Genomic DNA, 17,728 nt, shown 5'->3' with positions numbered 1-17,728 from the left:
GTCGTTTTTTTGGCTTCATTTTTTTCACAACATTATTATACATTGATTAATCTGTCTTCACCAAGTTATACATCATATAAACATACATACATGCATATACACAATTAAACCTCGGTACTCATTTCACTTTTAATCATTTTTGTGTATGTATATGTATACAATGGTTCACATGCATGTATGTATGTTTATATGATGTATAACTTGGAGAAAACAAAGTAATAAACGTATAATAATGTTGTGAAAAAAATGAGGCGAAAAGAACGACATTTAACCTTTGGAAAATAAATGTACATAGGAAAAGAACGACTAACACGTGAGCTAAGGGACTTCATAATTTGTACTATAATATATGTATAGGGTTGTGCGGAGTGCACACATGTATAAGATCGAATTAGAATCCGGTTCGACGACTAGTCGGGGGTCCGGGGGCAGCGCCCCTGGGTCCGGGGTTTCCAAAGGGGCGGCGCCCCTTTGGCTGGGTCTAGGGGCAGCGCCCCTAGCGGGGTCCAAGGGGCAGACGAACCCTACATCGAATTATACATTAATTATTATTTTTTTTTCACAAATTTATATATAATATCAACCAAAAAATATTTTTTTTGTATTTCTTTTAATAATATTATGATAAAAACAAGTTATAAAGATTTTAAAATTATTGTTTAAAATATTTTTGTTTAAAGAAATTGTATTTTTAATTTCCGTTGGAGATTTGTAGGTAAATAAATCATATTTTAATTTTCGTAGTAGATCGGTAGGTAAATTACCTACGGATTTCCTACAACTAAGAAAAAAAAAACCCGGTACTCAAACACGTTCCTCCTTACCGTTCCCTTTTTTCTCTAACTTGAAGACGAAGAACCCTACATCGATTTGGATCGCCGCTGCCGGAATTTCGTTTACCAAAACGCAACAGCGCCCGTCGGAGTCGTATGTATTATTCTCTCTTCCCCTCAATTTTGTTTCTCGACACTTGTAATTACGTTTTGACGAACCCTAGATAAATTTCAGTTTCCGGCGGTTGCTCCACTTCACCGCCACTGTCGTCGGTATCTTCCACATTCCCACCACCGCAACTGTCGCCGGTTCCTCCCACTCCACCGTCACTGTCGCCGGTTTCTCCCAATCCACTCCACCGACACTTGTAATCAGGTATGTCGTTCACAACTTCGAAAATTGTTTGACAGGTTTGTTCAAACTTCAACCTGGTATATATGTGTTGTATGTATAAGTGTGTATGTTGTGTTTATCAACGTATATGCTCAATTGCACATCAATATGTTGTATGTATCAATTTGTACATTTTCACATCAGTTTGTATCAATTGCACTAAGGATGGTCGTTTCAATCCTGGATTTGGACAATATGTCCATGATTTCTTGGAATTTGCTTACACCAATGCAACAAACATTAAACCTATTATTCAAGAGGGGGTGGAGGTTTTTCAAATTAGATGTCCATGTTGGAAATGTAAAAATCGTGATTACAATACGAGAGAGATAGTTGCACAACATCTATATGATGTTGGATTCGTGAAAGATTATTCAATATGGCATGCACATGGCGAATTATATCCAACACAAGAAATTGGTCAATCTTCGAACCCAATACCATCTCAAGTCATGGCTCAAGAAATTAATAACGATGTTGGTGATTTTCCTAGATACCAACAAATGGTTATTGAAAGCATGTACGGGCCTGAGGTTCCTTATTATCAGCAAGGACCACAACACCCAAATCAATCGGCCCAAACTTTCTTTAAACTGGTGAACCAAGCGACCGAGCCATTGTGGGACGGGTCTCTAAAAGCATCCACACTCTCTACCACTACCAGATTATTGAATTGGAAATCTGATTATACTTATATAGTTATTTCAATTTTTAGGTTTGCAGACCATTCTATACATGGGTACATTGCAGAAATGGCATGGGATTGTTCGGATCATGCTTGGCCTACATATAAGAGTATCCCACGGGAGGTTGTCAAACAATGGTTTGCACGTTTTAAGGTAATATATTGATTATTTGTTTGTATATTTTATCCTTATTCTATTTTAATTTGCAAATTAAGTTTACTTCTTATTTTTTTGCAGACTCGTTATCGGTGGAATTCACAAGAAGAAGGTGACATCTTCGATTGTTTTGAGAGTGTTTTGAAAGAGCGTTTTAGAGACAGAATGGGGGTTGTTAAGAAAACATCAGCAAGAATGGCAAGAAAAGCAGGGCATACTATCCATGAAATTAATGACTCATATCAGATGCTCCAGAATTTTGCTCCTCGTCCCATACATGAAGACGTGTGGAGGCGTTTGTGTGCTGTAAGTGATCTGGTTCATTATTGTTTACTTTTGTTTCTTATATATATATATATATATATATATATATATATATATATATATATATATATATATTCTTTTTACAGTATTGGGACACAGATGAATGGAAGAAAAATCTCTTATCGGGAAGAGGAACCGTAGCACTTCTGTTGATTCTGGGGTGACAGCTACGTATACAGGCGGCAGCATCGGAGTCGGCGAGACTCGTAAGCGGATGGTAAGTAATCATAATTATAAATTTTATTAATATGTTTTCTCTTGGCACCAATTACATCAACTATATTTTCGTTTATGTAGAAAAAGTTGACGGGTAAAGACCCAGACTGGGTCGATGTGTTTATGAAGACACGTCTTACAGCAGAGTCGAAGGCAAAGTATTTTAATGGAGATGGTGAGGGATTGCAATATATCACTAGTACAGCACAACAAGCATATGTAAGTTATCTTTTATCATTTTCATAGACTGTTTTGGTTTTCTGTACAATTAAAATGGTGTTGTTTTGATAAATTATAGGAGGCATATAGGAGAGGCCTCGTCGAGAAGTATGGAGACGATCTGACTCAGCAAAGAACTAATGATCCTGAGTTGTGGGCCGCCACACAGATGCAGACAGGGAGGGAAAGGCAAAGGTCGCATCTATGGGATTGGATCATCTGATCTTCATTTTGCTGTAAGCGGGACATATTCTTTTGGGTCTACCTCGTCCTCGGCGGAACAATCACAACAAGAGGTATACTTATTCGATAAATGCATTATGCTTTATAGAGAAAAATAAAAATATGTCGTTGCCATTATGGATAGTACATGGATGAAAATAAAGTATGTTGCTATTATGGGTGGTCGAATTGAAATGCATTGCTTATTATGGATGAATACTATAGTATGTTGCTATTATGGATATTATAAGGTAAAGTATATTGCTATTATGGATTGTTGATATAAAATAAAGTATGTGGTATTATTGATTACATTGCTTATATTTTCTTATAATGAATTGAATTAAAAGTAAAGTGCATTGCTATTATGGTTTAAAAGTGAAGTTGACTTGCTGATTTTAATGTTCATACCATTTTTAGGTGCTAAGGTTGAGAGAGAAAATGGAAAACATGCAAATCGAGATGCAAGCTAAATTGGATTTGCAATTGAAAGAAAGAGAAGCTGAAATGGATGCAAGATTTCAAATAAGACAACATGAAATGGATGTGCGACACGCTCAATTAGAAGAACAAGTTGCGGTCATTTTGAGAAAGTTGAACCCATCGGGTAATCCGCCTAATAGTTCCTAGTTTTATGAATGTTAAACATTAGAAATGTATTAGACTATAAACAGCCCATCCGGTAATCCGCTAGATAGTTCCTAGCTTTTTGTGAATGTTAATGACATTTTATTTTGACCGGTTGAATATGAATGTAATGGGTTTTTTTTTGCATTTGTAATGTATTATTGGTTTTTCTGTATTTTAGGTAGAAAAAACCTGGATATTTTTCAGTTTTTTCAGTTTTTTTTTAATTAAAGGAAATCATTTAGCTATGGATTTGCGACAAATATATATGTCACAAATAATTGGAAAAGTCGTTGGGAATCAGTAGGTAATATTTATTGTAGGAAATCTGTAGGTCATATTTTTTTGTAGGAAATCTGTAGGTAATATTTATTGTAGGTAATCCGTAGCTAAAATTCCGTAGGTAATATGTAGATAAAAGTTCCGTAGGTACCCTGTAGTAAAACAACTTCCGTAGCTAATCTGTAGGTGGCTAAAGTTGTAGGCAATCTGTAGGAAAATTACCTACAGAAAATTCCGTAGGTAGTCTGTAGGCAATCGGTTACAACCATTTACCCACGAGCTATATTCCTACGAAGCTTTTTCCGTAGGTAATCCGTTTTACCTACAACTTACCTACGGAATTTGTTGTAGGTGATGGAGCAGTTTTCTAGTAGTGTTTTTTTTTTCTAAAATTGAATAATTTATCTTTTATTCATCCTAAATAATTTATGATTTTTTTCATATAATATATCATTTTATAAACATATGTTATATTTTGATAAGAAAAAACATTAATGGACACTAAAGTTAAAATAAATAAAGATATATTACAATACAAATATTTGAAAAAGAAGTTTTAAACCTATAGCCCGTGATTGGATTTCTTCTCATCATCATGTATGATACTCAAATGGTTTGTTTGTCATATTTTATGTATTACGAGTTCAAATTCTTATTTCTTTGATCATATTTGAAGAATTAAACAAATCTTTGATCTACTTATAATTACTTTATTTATCCTAGACATACTAAAGAAAACATCATAGTAAAATTGTTGTGTACCAACCACTTCCTTTTAGAATAACCATTTTTAAAACAAGATTTATAGCATTTTAAAAATTCAAGTGCAAAATAAGGCCACACACATTCAATCCAAAGTAATTTAGTAGTTTAAAAGTTTTATAAATATAAGGGTGAAACAATCATATCAAAAGCACAAATTAAATAAAGTAGTCCTAACATTGCATGAATAGTCTTCTAAATGTTCACAACCTCTCCCATTGTCTATCTTCTTTTAAAATATCCTAATATGAAGATATGTTAAAATAGATATGTTACGTTAAGGAAGTATAGTGAGCATCAGCAGAGTTAGACAATGTTAAGTATAAGAATACTCGCATGATTTAAATATATTGCACATCCTAAAATATATTTTTAATTCAAAAAACTCTAAGAAATTCAAAAGGATGCATTACGTATATTTCTAATTCCCAAAACCCCGAAGTCCAAAAAATATCGCACATCAAATAATGGGGGATAACTAGTGTTTAGGTAGCCCATAACACACTAAACATATAAATATTCCAACATTAAGAACATATGCCCAATGTACATGAACTATACGAGGGGTTGCAAGTCCCATGTACAAGTGAGACCAACTTAATTCCATCGTAACATCAAGAACATCCAAAGTTTGTTATCCAAGTCATAAGTGTCCACACAAGTCTTAACCTATACGACAGTGGATGCGCATAGTCGTGATTAAAATCAAACAAAAACAAAATGTTTGTTTTCATTTTAAAACTCATTATGAAAATCATTTCATTAATGCAACATGTATCATCGTAAAATCATTTCATATATATCCTTCCAAACTTTAAGAATTACGTCAATGTCCTTATAAAATATTAAATTACGTATATGTCATTTAAAAACTATAACATTTACGTATTTATCCAACCCTATTTTTTAATTAGAATTATAGGATTTTAATATTAAAAAAATTATATAAAATTCAAAACTATATATAACTTTACCAAAATACCCTTTACAATTAAATCCAAAATAATTTTAATCAATTAAACGTGTAACTAATAATTCAATTCAAGGTCTCTTTCTCTTTACTCAATCGATTCATACACCATCATTTTCACTGTTTACCTCACCTTCTTCTCTCCTATACCCTCTATCGACGACCATCACCTGTAAACCATTGTTGCCTTCATGCCAAGATACTTTGAAAATCCAATTCGACGACAACTCTTCATCGCTGTGAGCTAGGCACAACCTCCTCTGTTCACGACAAAATCACTGTAACCCACGATTTCCCCCCTCCTATTGTCACCGATTACTACCGGTTGAAGCCTCACCCCTTAGCCGAAGATGTGTCTCAACCCCAATTTCGTCGGCTTCCCTTGCTGCAGTAAACATAAAATCCCAAGGCAAAACTCGGATTCTGATCTCCCTGTGATTTGGTGCTGTTAAGGTTTTGCATTTGTACCCAATTTCCTACTTTGTTGGTTTGGATCGTCTTTCCTGGTTTCAAAATATCAAAATTATTGTTTGAATGTTTTAGGGTATATATTAGCTTAGGATCCCCGATTCCTGACACGGACAAAGTTTTCACTCTGAGGTCTTAATGTTATCTTTGAAGTTGGAGACTGTATGTTAGTTGGATTACAGGTGATTATTCATTCTTCTCTTCTAAATGCTCATAAGATGTACACCCTCATAAACAATAACCAACAATAAAGTGAAATAGACATTATGAGAAATAACACTTGCTGAATTGAATGAAATTCATAGTGGAACCCACATTTGACTAAACTGCCCCTCCCTTATTTCTCCTGTTGTAAGAAATTTTTTCCACATGCTTTCAGTTTTACACAGGTAAGAGAAAAAGATAGAATCTTTTTCTTTTCTTTATATTTTGCTTAAATGTTATATTACAATATGTGTGGTACAATCGATTAACAAACCATATTGCCTGTTGTAAAGTGAACCGGTCAAAAAAATTTGGTATTGTTTGGTGTGAATTGAAAAGATAAATAAATTCTATTTTCTTCACTTTCTTTACTTAGCCAAAGGGTATTACTTTGTCATTACATCACCGAATTACAAAACTTTATATTCATATATTGTTGATCTCTTTACAATGGAAAAATGAGTTTTTAACCTTTTAACCATCTATTGTCTATAAAGAGGATGTGTTGTTTAAAAGTTAATACGTAATCTACATTGTTTCAAGTGGCTACCTAGTTAACTCTAGCTATAATTCTGGTCTTCCATCCCTATGCAGGTACTTTATAATTATATGTGCAAGTTCTGCACTCTAAGCTACAAGTAGATTGTTATCATGACATGTCAATCTTAGTTGATGCAAACGAGTGATGCTTTTGAGGTAGGGTGCTAATTCTATCCGGATAAAGAAACTGTATCATAAGTAGAGTGCTATATTGGAAACACCAATACAAGTAGACTGCTTCTTTTGAAAATCCAAATAATAAAAGGCAAGCAAAGGATTTTTATTTCAAAGGATGATGCTAAAGTGTTGGTGTTGTTGCTGGTCTTTTCTTAAAGATTCTTTATATTATGTTCATCTAATTTATGTAACTTTTTGTTATCTCTGTATTGTAACTTTCTTGTTGCTGTTAATACTTAATGCATTTTAGCCATTCAAAATTTAAGTTTGGTGTCATTTCATTGTTTACCCTCCAAATTCATATATTTCATGTTGTTGTTCTATGGTTACTGAAATAGTAATTTATAATACAAAATGGTCCCTGTTTCAAAAACAAAGTTACAAAATTGCTCTTTATGGCACAAAAAAAATAGAATTGGTCCCTGTAGCATGTTAACATTACCGATATGGTCCCTATGGCAAAAAAAAAAAAAAACTTGACAAAATGGTTCCTGTGCACAAAAAACATTAAAAATTTGGTCCATGTTTAAGAAAAAACATTACACATATGGTCCATGTTTCAGAAAAACATTACATATATAGTCCCTGTTTCAGAAAAACATTTAAAATGGTCTTGTGCACAAAAACGTTACAGATTTGGTCCATGTTTCAGAAAAAACATTACACATATGGCCCCTGTTTCAGAAAAAACATTACAGATATAGTCCCCCATTGGAGAAATACATTACATAAACAGCCACTATGACATAATATCTTTACAAAATGGTCCCTACGATAGAAATAGATGACAGATGCAGTCCCTATAGCAGAAAATGTTTATATAAATGGTCCTTGTTGGAGAAAATACATTACAAAAACAATCTATGTGGAATAAATTCATTAAAAACATGCTCCAAAATTAAAAATAAAAATAAAAAATCCATGCAGAAAGCATTAAAGTACTAAAATGTAATGAACATCATAACAAAAACTCATGATATTTTGTGCTCTTTCCTCTTGCTAGAGGATGCATCATCAAAACCTTGAGACGCGAGATTTTTGCAAGTCCTTTGATGGTGTCCATACATACCACAACGCGGACATCTGTGTCTTTTCTTGGGCTCATCATGTGGTATAATTCTATTCTTTTTAGGTCGTCCAGACGGTCATTTTATAATAGGAGGGTATATTTTTTCGACTGTCTCTATATTCACCCATTGATCTTTTCCAGGCATCGGACTAATTTCTAAAGCATATGCTTCTTTAAACTTGTCGACTGTGAAATATGTATCAACATATTTGTCCCAATTAGGCTCCCTTGTGAAAGCAATAAAAGCAGCTGCATGCACACACGGAAGGCCTGTAACTTGCCATTTTCGACAACTACACTTTTTCTCATCCAATACAACATCCCAACGATATCCTTTGTACTTCACTTCTGCTTTTTATCACTGCTTCTACAAACTTGATATTCACCCAAGTTCTACATGAGAAAATAAAAAAAGAACAAACTAATATCAGAAAAAATATATATGTTTAATGCAAAAACAATTATGTATATATATAGTTCGTTAACTTGCCTTAGTGATTGTTTTGAGATACTTATTTGCTTTTGGAAGTAGTGGTCCTTTCCATTTTTGCACCTTACTCCTTTTCTTGTCAAATCGTTCCATAAGCTTTTCTCTAATTGCATCAAGGAGATCAAGCACCGGTTTATAACGTATGTCACCTACCCAAGAGTTAAAAGTTTCTGAAATGTTGTTGGTAATGTAATCACACTTGACAAGTGTGCCAAACTTGCTTCAACTCCATATCTTTTTATGGTTCTCATTCAAATATGAAATTGCATCTGCATATTTAGTAGCAATTTCATTTAATAATCTATAATGCTTACTAACAGAGTAGGTATTTGCAGCCTCCGATAGTTTGCTCATGAAAAAGTCACCTCGAAAATGTTTCTTGAAGTTGCTACATAAATGTCTTATGTATTCTCGATGCTCAATATTAGGATAAACCTGTGTAATAGCTAATTCCAAGCCTTTTTGCATGTCAGAAGAGATAACAAGACCATTTGGTGTACCAATCGCTTTTTTTAGTGACGCGAGAAACCAAGTCCATGATTTTGTATTCTCTGCCTCAAGCACACCATAGGCTACTGGAAACATACCATTGTTACCGTCAATACTTGTGGCAGCGGCTAACACACCATTAAATTTCCCTTTCAAATGACAAGCATCAAGCCCAATGTAAGGACGACAACCAGCAAGAAACCCCTTAGAGCATGCTGTTAATGATATAAAAAAGCATAGGAAATGTTTCTTTTCACCAACTGTCTGTAAATCAATCTCCACCACACTTCCTGGGTTTCTTTTTTCAAGTTCTTTTTTGAAATCATATATATTTGCGTAAGAGTCATCCCACTTGCCATACATATCGGTATGAGCTTGTTCTCTTCCTCTAAAGACTCTCATATATGGTACTTCAACATTGTAGGTATGCATAAGCCACTTTTTTAGGTCGGCAGGAGAGACATCGCCTTCAGATTTCAACTTGTCGGTAACAACATCAGCAATCCATCCTTGAGTGGCATGTTTGTTACCACTCTTGTTGCTTCGAGTACAAGAATGAGTTTCTATAAATTTTTTTACCTACAAAATTGAAACAAAAACATATAATTATGTTAACATAATAACAATATCGACGAATGTAGTATTTCTCAAAATTTATACTTACTTCAAAAGTAACCCCATCTTGTGTAAGAGAAGCATGAATTCTCCACTCGCACTTTTTATCTCCACAACATGTTGTAAGTCTTGTCAAATCACTTTTCTCAATGACATACTCAAATTCATTTGTTAGTGCATAATGGTTTAATGCTCTTCTAAAAGCAATTACACTTGGGAATTTAGAATTCACTTTCATAAATGGATTCACCTTACTATATGCATAAGTTTCCCCATAATTTAGAAGCTCATATTCGTTATCGGAACTATGAAGACTATGATAGCTTTCTTGACTTGGACAAACTGAGTCTGTCTCATTTTCATCATCAGATTCATCAATAACTTTATCTTGACAACTTAACGGTTTAGGGTTATACCTTAATTTTTCGGTTGTCGCATAAATTGTTACTTTTTTCTCCTTATCATACATGTTTAGCATCACCATGAAGCTCTTATCATTATCAAGTTCAATAAAGCATTGCCCTTTTGCATATTTGTCAACAAATACTATTGACAAAACAATATCGCTTTGTGATGGATAGTGTTTTTTCACATCTTCAACTAGATGATTTAAGTCGTATGAAAATGTGTCTATATAGAGACATTTTGTAGATCCAAAGCAATACACTTGCCTACATGAGTTCCTAGCTAATCGAAAGAAGCCTCCATATTTCAATTTAAACTTGAATTCCGATATTACTTGTCTGATGACCGCAAAAAAAAACAGTTAATAAAATTGAAGGGAAACATAAAGTATCATTCATTGTTGATAAAAACTTACTCAATTATGGGCGAGTGAGCGCTTATGTCCCATCTCGGTGCATCAACCTCATTATCCATCAAAGAGGAGGATAATAAACTATCTATTGCAAACCAAACATAATTGAATGCAGAGCCAACAATTAATCGAATTAATCGAATGCAAAAAGTTAATCAAAAACCAAAATTAATTGAATTAAGAACAAGATTAACCTGTTGTGATGAAATAACGTGATTTATTACTATGTTTGCAGCAACGATATTTGAATAAACGAAGGCAAAAGTTCTCACGGCTTGGAGAAGAAAACAACGTGATGAAAGCCTTGAAGATTTCACGTTTTTGAGGTTTAGTTTTGACGTGTTTGAGGTTTTGACATATTTAATTAGGGTTAATGCTAATTAAGTCTATTTAGTTCTACTATTAATAATTTTGAAAAGGTAATTTAGTACAATCACCTTTTATTTTGATTTTTAAATATATTTTTTGGTATTAAATTGATTAATACCTCATTAAATTATAAGATTGGATATAAACGTGATTTTAATAGGTTAATAAGGATATATACGTAATTATGAACTTTGAAAGGATATAGACGTAATTCTTAATGTTTGCGAGGACATATGTGAAATTTTCCCAATTTAAAAAGTTCAAATGACAAAAATATAATAGGGTACATGTGTTATTAGGTAATGAAATCACCTCAATTAATATAGATAATACTAGGCGAATGCCCGCGCGTTGCACATAAACACCTATATAGTTGAAGTCTTTACAAATATATGTTTTTTTAAAATATAGCAATAACGCTGTTGTTAAATTTGACATAATAATTTATATATACTAAATTGATATAATATATTGATTATTTTGAATTCTATGATAATATATACATCTATTATAACTGCATAATTTCAATCGTTTGAATGACTTCTACTCGCGAGTTACACATCAATAAAATTAAATATAATATATGGTTTAATGTTATTTATAGTTGTTGTTTTTGTTAATTAATTTTTTAAAATTTATTTGCTTAATGTTTTAATTTCTATCATTATAATTATTTAAAACATCCAACATTGTTTTTAGATTTTAAAGGTAACAATATAATAATTTATATATAGTTATTTTTAACTATTTTTATTGTAAATTATTTTAAGCTACTTATTTGAGAACTTTTAAAGATTATAAAAATATCTTTAGGAAATATTTTAGTTAAATTGAGATTACAATTTAGTTTTTGCATTTATCACTAAAAATTTATCACTTTTAACTATTTACAAAATATTCTTTGGTTTTTTAAATGGAACTGAAATTTATATTTAAGTTGACATTGTAATGTTATATTTAAATTAACAATTTAAGTATTTTGTCCAAACTGTACAAAAGTTGTAGCTTTAAACTAATAATGGTTTACATACAACAACATATTAAATCTAATACGTTAAAAGTTAAAGACATAACTTTATAAGTAGAAGTAAAGATATTATTTTAAAATTGAAATTTAGTATATTTATGATTACACTTTAAGTTTGATATTTATTTAACCTTATTAACTAACTTATAATCATTATTAGAAAGACACTACAGTTAATCACTTTTAACTATTTACAAAATATTATTTGAGTTGTTTACGTTAAACTAAAATTTATATTTAAGTTGACCTTGTAATTTTATATTCAAATTAATAATTTAAGTATTTTATACAAATTGTTCCAAAATTGTATCTTTAAAATGATAATGGTTTACATCCAAGAATATATTAAAACTAATACATTAATTACAATATGTTAAAAGTTAAAAAACATAACTTTATAAGTAGAAGTAAATATATTCTTTTAATATTGAAATTTAGTTTATGTATGATTACACTTTAGGTTTGATATTTATTTAACCTTATTAACTAATTTATAATTATTATTAGAAAGAAATTGAAAAGTCATGAGAGTTTCAAATGAATGTGGTGAAAGGAAAAATACATGAGAGTTTCAAATGAATATGGTGAAAGGAAAAATGCTTCCTTTATAATATAGTATGATATGATATGATATGATACTTCACTTCTAGTGATGTTTGGATATTTAGTTATCACACAGAGATCAACACTAATGAAGTAGTTATTACTAATCACTTACTAATTACCTGTTTAGTGCTCATTTTACGATCACGAAATGAATTGAAAAACTTGTTTTTACCTCCAATTTTAAAACTTTTTATAGGATTTTTTGCTTAAAAAGGCGAATTTACGTTAGATTTTGTGATGGATTTCAAATATGTTGGTTGATGTTTCTTGTTCCCATTCAGTTGAGATTTACCTACTTTGGTGGGTTCCTCATCGTATATTTGATAGGTTGATGAGAGTTGGTCTTTCTTTTATGACGTCCAAAGTTCTTAAGGGATTGGCGACTCATTAACTTTTTTTTACAAGTTTGCCTAAGTTTCTTTAGTCCCCACCACATATTCGATGGGTATTGGTGGGAGTTAGTTTTCATCTGACGAAATCCAATTATAGCTTTTTACAAGCTTATTGTTATGAACTGACAACTTTCATTACCACTTCTCATCACAAATGCAACCTGTGCCCCACGGGTTCCCCACCGCATATTCCATATGTTTTGGTAGGAGTTGGTCTTCTTTTCATGAAGTCTGAATTACTTTTATAATGGATTGACGGATTTTATTTCACCTGTTAAAGCAAGTGTGACTTGCTTTAGTGGTTTCCTCACCGCCTATTCTACGAGTTTTGGTGGGAGTTGGTTTTATATTTATGAAGTTCAAATATGTTTTAACAAGGAATTGACGGATATAGTTCACATGCCTAAGTTTTATCATTGGTGTTTTTCATGTTGGAAATGTACAAGTTTGGTTGAAGACACATTCAAGAGTTAAAATCATTTTTCAACAATTTCAACAAAATTCAATCGATGTTTATTTTAAACTGAGGCTTAAATTGCAAGTTTTCTAAGCCAAACAATTAGCCAGGTTTTAGTCCATTTGCCAACAATTTCAAGTCCTTGTAACTTGCTCTTTTATCTTCATTCTAAACATATACAAATGGACATACAAATGGAACAAAACGAAGAGACAAAACATTCAATGTTCAAGAAGTCAAAAAGCAGTCAAAATCTATGTATTACACAAATTAAAAGAAGAGAATGACAATTTCTATAGAGATGTTACATGGATTTTAAAAAGGTAAAAGCCACTTCTTGACTTTCACTCTTTGAACATCCTGGAAATAAAAGAGGATTCGAACCCGTAGCCTTTACCACCCTACAACCTGGAGCAGAACCCTTCTCCATCCAACACCAGCACCCACCATCTTCTCCACCCTTATCCCATCATTACAACCTTCCCTTCATGACCGGTCACCACCCAAAAACACCATCGTGTACCACTCATAACCTCCATTCCAACCTCCACCTTTAACCACACGAATTCATCACCCTTATCACCTCTTCACAACCTAACCACCACCATCGTCACCATTCACACTCTCTAACAACAGCTAAGAAACATCAAAGGCAACCCGAAACCACCATATTTCTCCCCTATTCATGCAACTACACTTATCACAAACAACACATCCTTATACCTCCGTTAACCACAACCAAGCCACCAACAATCACCAAATCTGCCAAGAAAAGAAAAAGAATAATAAGGGTGAATAGGACCCTATGATCAAGATTTTTAGGGAGGGAAAGCCACAAATTCCTCCCCGTTATCAGACTACACACAGACGTAAAAGAAAAGGAGAATGAAGGGATGTGTAACGCCCCATTTCCGTTTAATTATTTTGAAATAGGGTCAATAAATAATAACAAATAATTATATAACTAAATACTAATTTTTGTAGGTTTATAAATGAATTAATTAAATAAAAGACTAAAGGTATAATAATAATAATAATAATAATAATAATAATAATATAGAAAATATAAGTCTAGTGATATGGATGACTTAATATATAATTTTGATGTGTTTGATGTAATAAAGTGACGTTTTGTGTAATAAAATATTTAAAGTTATTTGTTTAGTATTGTTAATAGTTTTATTGGAACTGTCGCTAACATATATCTTAGTATTGTTTATGAGTAAACATCCTTGCAAGTTAAGTTTAACATTGATGATGCTTTAAATCATAAGTAAATAAGTTGGGATTTCTACAAAAATGATCAAAAAATTTATAATTTTACAAGGAATGTTGTTATTCCTAAACCAACTAATGGAATGAACAAAAAATATAATAAAGTGACTAATGAGTAATGCAATGGATAAGACAATATAATGAATGGTTAAATTTCGTAATATAATTATTTTACTGTTAGAGCATAAAAAAGAATTCTAAAAAAATATGAGAACTACGAAAAGCGATAATTTAGCAATTTCAATATTAAGTTGTGAGATGTTTTAGCATTGCCAAACATTGTACAAACTAGTTGTGTAGTCCTAACATGTTCCGTTCGGTTCAGTCCACTTCCATACATACTAGAGATGTATATTAGTGTTTCCAAACCGGTCCGATCTTTTTTCAAATCATTTTTTTCAGTTCGATATTTTTAAGACCGGCCTTTGTCTTTTTCGGTCCAATGTTGCGGTCTTTGCGTGCGTCTTTTTTGGTTCGATTTTGATATTTTTCGAAATGTGTAATTAACACCAAAATAATACATTAAAATTTATTAAAAATAATACACTAAAATTTAATAAAAGAGTATTTTTTCATGTCTGCTGACTAGGCATCTAGGGATCCATGATTTTGTGGATTAGATCTCCATTTATATGGAATGTAAAAGAGCCCTAATCTTGGCCCACAAAAAAGAAAGAAAAGAAAATCGACTCCTATGTTCCCCTATATTTTCTCCGTTTCTCGCCGTTATAGACAATAACTTCGATCCTACACCAAAAAGTTTCGATTTCTTTCCAGTCTCCCCCTTCCGTTATTTCCGCTGCGCCTTTTGCCACAATAAAGGCATATTCATCATATTCCAAGAAACCCATACCATATACTTCAATAAAGATTTTACCAAATTATTCATCAATGGCAGCAGCTAATCCTTCTTCTTCATCCTCATCTTCTCCGCATCCACTTCACCCTTGTCTCAGTAACCCTCAACGCCTCCATCGTCCATGTTTGTTCAAACCCTTTGGGTCCCATGATCGTAAATTGCGATCTGTTCGATGTCAAATCCCCAAATTTGAACCGAAAAGATCGGCGGTGAATTCTGATGTTACCGAAGCCACATCTTCTTCCTCTTCGAGCATCGATTTCCTCACCTTGTGCCATAGCCTTAAGGTACATGTTCGGCACAATTGCATTTAGTCATTTACATCCGCCGCTTCACTGAAATAGTTGATTTCATCTTAGCTTTTACCTAATATTAATTTAACTTTTATCATCCTGTGCATGGATCGGTTTCATGCTGATTAATTTCTTTCAAATCGTCCCCATTTCTTACTGTAATTTGGGTGAAACGATCGAGGGAAAGTCTGTCTGTGTGCTACTTCGACCTGATATCGTTATAATGTATGGTTCTGTTGAAGATTTCATCATATCGTTTGTATGTAGAAACCCTCGATAACATATTCGAAAATTCCGTTTGCTTAAATCTGTTTGAAGAAACCTTTCATATGTGCATGCACCTTCAAATGTCTGTAACTTCTATGAAAAGTTCTATAATCTCTCCCTTTCTGATAGACCACAAAAAGGAAGGGATGGATCAATCATGGAATCAAGGGTCCTGAATCCATTGCTGATCATATGTATCGAATGGCATTAATGGCTTTAATTGCTGGCGATCTTCCTGGTATCAACAGGGAAAGGTTCGATTTAGTTACATTTTGCTTCTTCTAATTTCAATCTTTCCACTAATCATTGATCAAAACACAACTTCTCTGTATAAACTTGAATAGGTGTATCAAGATTGCAATTGTGCATGACATTGCAGAAGGTACACGATTAATACCTTAATTCGCATTTCTTCCATGATTTATCTTTTGTATTTGTGGATTATTAAAACTTAATAACATAATCTGAATTTTATAGCGATTGTGGGAGATATAACACCTTCTGATGGTGTACCTAAGGTGGAAAAGAGTAGACTTGAGCAAGCAGCTTTAAATGAAATGTGCAATGTTCTTGGTGGTGGAATGAGGGGTACTTTCGGTAACTCTTATCTTAATTTCATATTCATTTTAATTTCATCCACCATTTATCTTTTTTACAAATTACAGCTGAAGAAATTCAAGAACTCTGGAGAGAATATGAGGATAATGCTTCCCTCGAGGCAAATCTTGTGAAAGATTTTGACAAAGTAATGTTTATTTTCATTTTGTTGTAATTATTTTCAAAACATTTATATTTTTTATATAAATCTTTTTAGGTTGAAATGATTCTGCAAGCACTGGAATATGAAACAGGTATGTTTGTTACGAAAAAATAAAAAGAAATATTAATTAAATTCTTTATTGTATTTTTCTGAAAAGATATTAATTTCATTTCTGAGATTGTGGTATGACAATTTTATTGCAGAACACGATAGAGTTTTAGATGAGTTTTTCCTCTCGACAGCTGGTAAATATATTTATTCTTTTTCACAAATTAAGGGTAAATTACAAGAAATAGAAAAGCATGTTTTATGGTTGTAAGTTATGCATTGATGGTTGTACTGCAGGGAAGTTTCAAACTGAAATTGGTAAGAGTTGGGCTGCTGAAATCATTGCTAGGAGAAATTCAAGATTGGCGAAGAAACTAAACTGATGAGATTTCATCTATTTTTTTCATTGTATTTTTCCTTTGAAGCTAAATCGTGATACTTTGGTTTATTCTGTTTGGCATCTTATAATCAAAAAGTTGCATTAATTTCAAGATTTTAGATTTTTGAAGCTTAACTTTTTGTAACACCTTAGATTGAAGCCAAAGATGTAGACATTTTTTTTATTCTATCTACTTTGCAATGATGTTCTTGATTAAAATGATCTAGTGCATATTGGGCTAATTGTCAAACCCATTGGGCTAATCGATATAACTTGTAAGTAATTGTTTAATACGATGTGGGTGTTAATAAATAGTGTATGATTTTGTATAGGTTGAAGTTCAATAACTTTCAAATATGGAAGATATTCTAGGATTTTTCGTATAACTATTTTATTCATGTATGGTTATTTGTTTTTTTTGTTTATGATTATTTATGTTTGTTTGTGTGTGTTTATTTATGTTTGTTTGTTTAACATCTTAATGAACAAAAACAAA

At 32.2% G+C, this 17,728-nt stretch overlaps 2 protein-coding genes across 2 annotated transcripts; both read left to right on the top strand.

The window, feature by feature from the left end:
• Window positions 1–763: 763 nt before the first annotated feature.
• Window positions 764–3,764, top strand: LOC145133825 (uncharacterized). Its single transcript, XM_079068785.1, has 8 exons — window positions 764–927; window positions 1,009–1,149; window positions 1,883–2,006; window positions 2,091–2,315; window positions 2,420–2,550; window positions 2,631–2,768; window positions 2,848–3,064; window positions 3,411–3,764. Exons 3-5 carry the CDS (start codon window positions 1,920–1,922, stop codon window positions 2,495–2,497), a joined length of 390 nt encoding a protein of 129 aa, XP_078924911.1. The 5' UTR covers window positions 764–927; window positions 1,009–1,149; window positions 1,883–1,919; the 3' UTR covers window positions 2,498–2,550; window positions 2,631–2,768; window positions 2,848–3,064; window positions 3,411–3,764.
• Window positions 3,765–15,340: 11,576 nt separating this feature from the next.
• LOC145128372 (uncharacterized) lies at window positions 15,341–17,367 on the top strand. Its single transcript, XM_079063170.1, has 8 exons — window positions 15,341–15,772; window positions 16,175–16,299; window positions 16,390–16,427; window positions 16,523–16,633; window positions 16,711–16,790; window positions 16,860–16,896; window positions 17,009–17,050; window positions 17,151–17,367. Exons 1-8 carry the CDS (start codon window positions 15,518–15,520, stop codon window positions 17,234–17,236), a joined length of 774 nt encoding a protein of 257 aa, XP_078919296.1. The 5' UTR covers window positions 15,341–15,517; the 3' UTR covers window positions 17,237–17,367.
• Window positions 17,368–17,728: the final 361 nt, after the last annotated feature.

The sequence above is a fragment of the Lactuca virosa genome, chromosome 8, assembly GCF_052849685.1.
Source record: "Lactuca virosa cultivar CGN04683 chromosome 8, Lactuca_virosa_CGN04683_v6, whole genome shotgun sequence".
Classification (NCBI taxonomy): Eukaryota; Viridiplantae; Streptophyta; class Magnoliopsida; order Asterales; family Asteraceae; genus Lactuca; species Lactuca virosa.
This window is presented reverse-complemented; position numbering and strand designations above follow the sequence as displayed.

Coding starts and splice junctions, on each gene's coding strand:
- LOC145133825 (XM_079068785.1), top strand. CDS start 1,920: ATGGCATGGGATTGTTCGGATCATGCTTGGCCTACATATAAGAGTATC. Junction 2,007..2,090: donor AATGGTTTGCACGTTTTAAG/GTAATATATTGA, acceptor ATTTTTTTGCAG/ACTCGTTATCGGTGGAATTC. Junction 2,316..2,419: donor TGTGGAGGCGTTTGTGTGCT/GTAAGTGATCTG, acceptor TTCTTTTTACAG/TATTGGGACACAGATGAATG.
- LOC145128372 (XM_079063170.1), top strand. CDS start 15,518: ATGGCAGCAGCTAATCCTTCTTCTTCATCCTCATCTTCTCCGCATCCA. Junction 16,428..16,522: donor TGTGCATGACATTGCAGAAG/GTACACGATTAA, acceptor TGAATTTTATAG/CGATTGTGGGAGATATAACA. Junction 16,634..16,710: donor TCTTGGTGGTGGAATGAGGG/GTACTTTCGGTA, acceptor TACAAATTACAG/CTGAAGAAATTCAAGAACTC.